This window comes from Limulus polyphemus, unplaced genomic scaffold, assembly GCF_000517525.1.
Source record: "Limulus polyphemus unplaced genomic scaffold, Limulus_polyphemus-2.1.2 Scaffold1388, whole genome shotgun sequence".
In the NCBI taxonomy this organism is placed as follows: Eukaryota; Metazoa; Arthropoda; class Merostomata; order Xiphosura; family Limulidae; genus Limulus; species Limulus polyphemus.
Window position 1 is genome coordinate 224,698 of NW_013666998.1, and position 8,138 is coordinate 232,835.

Below are 8,138 nucleotides of genomic sequence, written 5' to 3' on the forward strand. Positions count from 1 at the left end.
TCTCTAATCATCAAATCATACATGATGAGCCTAAGGGGTGTTGCAAAATAAAACACACTTCTTTCCTCCGAGAGCATAACAAAGTAAAATAAGATTTTAATTCAATCAAAAAAGTAATTCCAAGTATCAATATTGCTTGATTGGGCCATCATTGTTCTCATGCATGAGTTTTAATCGATTGGCAAAAGATTTCAGCAATGCAGCAAACATGTCTATTTTGGTGGTTATCTCTGTGAGCACATCAGTGAGAACACGAATCATGGTTTCATGTTTGTGTCTCTCGCATTCAGGCCAAGTTTCCAACATTTCTTCTGTGCATTGTTGAACGAAAGCTCAGACTTGAATTCTCGGAGCATATCTGTAACTAGTTTTTGAGCCATCCCGAAGGCAGCACATGTGATACGAACCTGAGTTCTAGTGAGCACTATGATTCAAAAGTTTTTGCAAAAAATGAAATTTGAAGAGTCAAACACCCAAGAGTTAGTTCAAATGATGTTTTCTCTTGAGTGATGATATTTGTGGTCCAACCAAGTTCATCATTACTTTGGGGGGAAAAGTGTGATTTATTTTGCAACACCCCTTACAAGGCGGAACTAACTACTTAATGGTTGATGAAAGATTTCTAGAACAACAGCAAACCATAAGTGCAGTTCTTGTCAATGATAATAATAAAGCTGGTATCTTATGCCAAGAAACACTGCCATTACTATATTTCAAATAATACTCCGAGTGTTATACCAACTGAATGATTTTTACAGATGTGTTAGGTATTGAGATTAATATTTTAATATCTTTATTAAGAATTATACACAGACTTTTCTCTACGTTAAAATACTTTTACTTGCAAGCTTTTCTTTAACAACATTAAAATTTCATTTAAATGTGGAACACTGCTTTAAAATAGGTATCAAGGCAACAATCGTAACAATAACTGACACGTGGTGTTACAGCTCAGTACATTGTTGCCTAATGACTGTTTCTGTAAGAGGGCCAAAAGCTCAGAAGTAAAAGTAGTTTAACACAGAGAAAAGTCGTATATAATTCTAAATATTAATTTACCTAAACAACAGTATAATATACTTAGTGAAACTAGTGCTGTAGAATACTCTTTGGCAATAAAGGAAATACACAGTCATTTGGGGAAAAAAAAAGGAAAAACAAACCAAACTATAACCAGAAGATGGAAAGTATTGGCTAGAATACCTTGTATCAACATGAAATCAACTATATCAGAATATCTATAAAAGTCGAGTTTCACACATACAAAACCTGCCTAAAGAGGATGCTGAGAGCAACTCAATAGTTTGGTGGAAAAACAATTTGACAGGGTAGCCACTGTTATCTTCTTTTGCAGAGATTTTCCTTTACAACCCAGCTAATGATGTTGTATCACAGCAGGACGATGTGGAAAGATTGACACACACAAAACTAATCTTTAAATGTTTGTCTTTCTTGACAAAAATCTCTGAGATAAATGACTGATAGACTTGTACAACAAAAAGTATTAGTTGGATAAAAAAAATTGAATTCTAAGAAATCTAAATAAAAGACGATTTCACCAGCATTCAGCTAACATTATCTGATCAGGTGATGTCAACTAACCATAGGAAAACTGTTTTTTTTTAAATTCTCATTAATTTTAAAATGAAATAAAGAATTTATACTGTACGAAGCTTTGTAATAAAATGTTTTCCCGTGATTTAATTAAACATGTTAACATCATACTTCTAGACATTTTTCCATATATTATAACTGAAATTTTTCACAAGGCACAGTTTATCAGTAGTTAACAGTATCTAGCATCCTGATACTAAAGTTGATATTGTTTTCATGGTTCCTAAAGTAGGTATTGTTGTATGATGAGAAGGTTCTAATGTCTTAGAGAATGGTTTACAAATATATGTGACATTTAGGAGCCAGTTATACTTCTCCCCCCAAATTGTTTGACGAAATTTTCAATTTTGTGCAATTTATGTATTTTTTGACAAACAAATACACATTATTGTTTTTGTGCAATTTAATGTTTACAATACTTTGAAGTTGAACTTATAAAGCAATGCAGAATTATGTAAATCCCATGGAAACCTTCAGTGGCAACTGTGTCAAATGTCTCTCAGCAATTGAAAGACCACTTAACCATGTTTATTGTCAGGTGGTCAAACAGAAAATCTAGAAATCTTTGCACAAAAATCACAAATAGAACTTCCTTTACAGTGTTTCAATATTTATTGGTGACTCTAAGATATAGTCATGTACATAATATAAAGTTTATATCTAACATACTTACTGTTGAAATGGTCTACCATTTACTGGCATGGATCATGGTAAGAGTTTTGTTGTCAATCAATGGACCAAACAGTGGGTTCATTTGCATCATGTAAGTGCACAACCAACTAAGAAAAAGAAAAGTCAAACAATGAAAGAATCATTACTTATTCAACTCTTAGAACTGTCACAAAATACGATAACAAAGCTAAAAAATACTGCATATATTAAGTGAACAACACACAACATACATATATAGTAGTTTCACCCATGTTTATAATTCTAATAACAGTCTACAAGTAACAAATATCGGCTCCTCAGTATTGATATGGTCTCTGTACATGTGGGGCTCATTTCTGATCAACATTTAATAGTTCAATTTACAATTATAGTTCCAATAATTAAAGCTGTATCGAATCATGTTTAAACTTTCTTAATAATTGATCTCAAAGCATGTTTCATTAATAAATGAACAAACCACTTAATATAGCATCATAACAAGGTTTCAATCAACTTGTACAAAATCTAAGGGAAAATGAAGAAATGAATAGTATATTCTCAAGGGGTGGTAGGTTCTGCAAAAATAAAAAAGTGGGATGTTTTATTTGCAGGCAAAACTATGCAGCTATGTAAAAAATGGAAATGTATATTTTATTTTCAGGAATTACACTAAATCGAAGTCACAAAATGACAAAATATTAATTCTAAAATACTTTTGAGTCAAAATTGTTGAAATATACTTAAAATTAACGTATAAGATTGACTTTCATACTTGCAAACTGTTGAAAAAATGCAGAGAAAACACTGCTTCCAAACTTCAGGAACAAAAATTTAGAATTAAGTTACTTTTTAAATCCTACTTTTTCTACCTGAAAATGTATTATACACACAATGCAACTGCACTATTTAATATTTAGAAACAATATAAGATTTATCTACTTATTATCAGTCACCCGTTACAACAAAACTGAGTACACTTTTTCATACTTATTATTCCTGACAATTCCGTATAGTTTTACATGTTGACAAACAGATTTACAACAATGTTGGACCTTAAGTGTTGTTTCTGTAACTATGCAGTCACTCTAATGCTTTGTAACCACACAAAGAAAACATATAATCACAAATTTTTATTTATTAGGCCAATGAGTACTTAGTCTATGTAAAAACCTAGTATTTTTTATACTCTTCAAGCAGCCTAAATTTAAAGTAAAACAACATAAAAATTTGAATAATGCAAATTTATTTTTCAAAATAAAACTTTTGATAGTTAAAACATTATCTTATAAAGTTTGAAAATCATTACGGAATGAATAAGAATAAAACTAAAAATTCAGTTCAGATAATATCATATTACTGTGTTCACAAATAACTGTTTATTTAGCTCCTCTGCACTAGCTGCAGCAGTGTTTAACTTTTACTATGATGATATGTGACAGTTAACTTTTTAAAAGTTAGTTGAGTAACACTAACCAAACTTTTGATATTTTTCATATGAAGAAAGAGACTTCCACAATAATATTTTGGATTAAGCAATGTTGACCATATAGTCCTAAATAAGTCAAATAATGTAACATATTCTATAAATGATTAGCTCAGTAAAGTTATAATACAGCAGTTTTAAAGCTTATATCCTTATTTCTATTAATGTGATCAATATGAAAATTAAAACAGAAATAGTTCAAACATTTAACTAAAATTAAATAGTTACAATTATTTGTAACGATATTTAGAAAACATAAATTATAGGATTAGTAAACAGTATGCTTTTTTTATAAATTTTATCTTTTTTTTAAACAGTAATAACCAAAACAAGTAATTTAAATTTCTCATTTATTTTTGTATAATTGCAATTTTTATTAATCGATTGTTGGAATAAATGAAAACAGTATTAATCAGAAACATCAATTTTGATTATTTTTGTGACATTAATAGATTAGTTTATGAAACACTGATCAATTTAATCCCTACCTATAGGTAATTGATTATATTAATTAAAATGCCTAGCTCTCATTCACTCAACATTAGTCTTAGCTTTGCCATTTTCATTGCATATTTATAAAATATAAAACCCTATGCAATAACTACACATAGTGACAATTTTCTATTACTGATTGTACAACCATAACATTTATAATACTGTAAAATAGAGAGCAATGTCATAAAACTCTTCGACACAACAAAAAACAAAATTAGTCAAAAATAGTGATTTGAAATGCTTTGTTTCTTGGTTTTGAGCTTTAGAATAAACAAAGGTTAATAATCTGTTACCTGCTATGATAAAAAAAATCTAGGGACTATACATATATAAAACACAAAAGATAGCAACAAATTGCATTGTTTGAATAATTCTGCAAAATAGTAGAATTAATCACGAAATTACAATGAAAAGAAGAAATCAATATACAGTTGTATAGTTTCTAATAACAGTAATAACACACACATATATATATATATATATTTATATATAGAATAAAAGCTGCATCCTTTCTATATTTATTAACAATGAAACAAGCCAATGAGAGCGCAATTTAACAGATAACTGTTCAGTTGATCATAATCATTACTTAACCTACTCATAAAACTGCCTTAACAATATAGCCCTTCACATTCAAACACCAATTCAACAAAAGATTAAATTAACTTTGACTTACAGCTCTTAATTCATCTGTTTTATTTATGCTTAAAAAGCTGTTTAAGAGAAGCTTAACATAACTTTTAAGAATAAAGCTCTCTACCCTGAAAATATCTAACTTTAACCTAAAGCCTACAGTGTGTACATTTGAGTAATAGAGTTCTCAATTGCTTCAATAATAAGTTTTTGATAAAAATCTCTTGACACCCAAATAGTGGAATATCACAAATTTGACCCACAATTCTAAAAGTAAAATCTAGGAAAGATCCTTAAAAACTACATGCATATTAGTTTGAATTTTGCTTCAGGAAGATGTCGAAAGCTGTTGTCAAAAGCAGCTTAAAAAAGCAAATGGAGAGTTGACATTTAAAAACTCCCAGCTGGTTTTAGAAATGGGCAATTTTGTCTCAACTTATATGATTCCTGTATTTATGTATTAGGGATCACAACTGTTGCTGTATACCTTGAAATGAAAAAAAAAATTATAAGTTGTCTCATAAGGGATAAATTCTAAAGCTGGATGTATATGGAATGGTTTAGTAGTGGAATGATGGTAACCAATCACTAGTTCAACTGGAAAAATGTGAATAGAGGGGTCTCTTGGTAACCTATTTTAGGTCCATTATTGCTCAATATTTTAAAAAAATTCCTGGATTTTATACAAAAAAATTTTAAGTAGTGCTTAAAAATTTGAAAAATAGTGCTAATAAAATACCAAGCAGTCCATAAAAGAAAATTCAACATTTAAAATATTGTGATGCTGTCTAGCCTTCACTTAATTTACTCCACATAGAGCTGTTTGATGAATTTTTAAGTTAAAAAAATATTTGGAAAATGTATTAACAAAGATCCATAAAAATCATATCCCAAAATTCAAAAATAACTAATTGCACACCAGCTTGAAGTATAGTCATAATTTTAAGGATGAATTTTTTAAACTGAAGAAATGTATTTGTAAGATGTATTAACAAATATCCATAAAACCTGTATCCCAAAATTCTCAAATAGTTAACTGCAAACAAGTTTTTTTAAATCTAACATTAAAATGTATGACTCCTAAATATTTTTCCCCATCATCACCAAGTCTAACCCTCAGCCACAAACCAGAAAAAAAAAGATCAGATAGCTTTTTCTGTTAGTGATTCTCTTGAGCCATAGAACTAGAAATTAATCTAATTTACTAAGCATAGAATACACATAAATGCTATTACCTTTTGAAGATAAAACAGAGGGAAAATTTAATAATGTCTCCTATTACATGTACCTTGAAGAACCTAGAAAGCACCATGGAGGGGGGGGGGATAGTGGATTTCAACTGGCTAGTTTTTAAAAATATATTGTTTATGATAAAACAATCTAAAATTAACAAACTGCACCAAACAATATGGGTTTGTGCTACAGTAGTATTTCAGCTCACAACTTTGATAATGAAAAATAAAATTTCTAATTTGCTGATTACAAAGAAAAAGAACAAACACATTGTCTTAAGAATATATCTGTGAGGTAAGCAAGTGAAAAACCACATAGCTCTAAAAGCAACAAACCTAGAAACCTGAAATCTTGCACCTATACTAAGTGGATCCAGAGTGTGTGCACTTAGGTATTATTACTTATCCATGCATGGACACATCATTTTGAGGCAAGCTAGCAAAAAACCACACAAGAAAAAGTATGTGACCACCATAGCACCAAGATCAAAGAACCTAGAAACCTGCATCTTGTAAAGGAGCAACACAAGTATACAAGATATACTTTTATGCTAAAATGGGTTCAGAATACACACACTGACATAGTCTTCTAGAATAAATCAACCTAATAACCTGAGCGAAGTTGGGTACCATAGCTACAAAAGGAAAGAACACAGAAACATGAAATTTTGCACCCATACTAAGTGGACCCTGAGGGTGTACACTGGGTGTTATTACTTATCCATGTACGTGTACACATGCACATCTTTTTAATGAGGCAAGCTAGCAAAAAAACCACATAGAAAGGAAGTGATTCCTTATATTACAAACTGTTCTAAGTTCCTGGCTTTGCTAGAGTTATTACAATATATCAACCTAATAACCAGAGCAAAGCCAGATACTTTTGCTAGTAACATGTATAAATACGATTATAAAAGTAGGTTGCTACAGACCTAGTGTAAACAGTTCAAAATTATAGATTGTACCACACTGACAAATAAGCTGTGACAGGACTCCATAACCAGAGTGACGAAAACCTGTGCTTTGGCCACTGATGGTGAAAAAATCAAACATGTTATTGGTTTGGAGAGTTTGGAATTTTAAAACAAGGCTATTGTGCTTTTTCAAAGATTCAGGTTTCTCATGAGGTATTATTCAAATAATGTGTGCAGTTTTGGTACTCTTGCTTTCAAGAAAACTAGCCTGCTGGTTTATCAGTTCTTCTGAAAAATGAATAGGTTGTTAAATAATTCCTTACCCTAATTCTGATGTGTTGTGATATAAATAAAATTGATGGAAAATTACACTTTATCATCTTATTTCAGCTCATATTAGTTCTTTTCAAGCAATTTTCTAATACAATGGTGTCTCAGTCATTACTACGTCTGCCACGTTCTAGCTGGCTCAGAGAGTCCTGGTGTTGGTGGAATGATCTTGTTAGTACTGGATACATGGGATATAGTGTGGTCGAAATCTTTATTTTCACCCAGGCGTTCTTATTAATAAAAAGCATAATATAATAAGGGGCAAAGTTGATATACTGTTTAAAAAACTACCCAAGGTGTCCGTTTGAATAGTGGAATGACAAATTTGACCATTACAATGATAGATATAAGCTTTAGAAGCCCAAATGCAGACTTGCTCTTCAAAAACATTTATTTTGATTAAGTTTTCAACATGAGGAAGTGATTAATTTATTGAAGAAGTAATTTGTATTGGCAGTTATTTTGAACTTATTTTAAAATTTTGTTGGGTAAGATTATTAATAACAATGTTTTGGGACAACATGGGACCTATTGTTCCATCTTGGCTATTCCATCCTCTAAACTAAATTAAAATAAACAAGTTTAAAAAAATCTTAAAGCCAGCCTTATTATACATATACTTATGTTTTTTTCTTAAACTCCCTTAAATTTACTGCCACCACAACATCCAAAGGCCAACCACCTTGTTAGAAAGATAAAACTGTCTTACCTGAAAATGGATTCTACACTGCCAAATTTATATTTGTGTCCCCTAATCCTACTATTCTCACTGTTAAATATGAAACA

The 8,138-nt window shown here is 30.4% G+C and overlaps 1 protein-coding gene across 1 annotated transcript in view; it reads right to left on the reverse strand.

The window, feature by feature from the left end:
* Positions 1 to 8,138, reverse strand: part of LOC106463376 (V-type proton ATPase subunit e 1-like) — a 23,088-nt gene that overhangs the window by 8,796 nt on the left and 6,154 nt on the right. The window contains exons 2-3 of the mRNA XM_022390848.1: positions 4,569 to 4,616; positions 2,288 to 2,393 (exon numbers count right to left, since the gene is read on the reverse strand). Coding sequence (XP_022246556.1) covers positions 2,300 to 2,393; positions 4,569 to 4,616 — 142 coding nt within the window. The 3' untranslated portion in view covers positions 2,288 to 2,299. The remainder of the gene's footprint in view (positions 1 to 2,287; positions 2,394 to 4,568; positions 4,617 to 8,138) is intronic.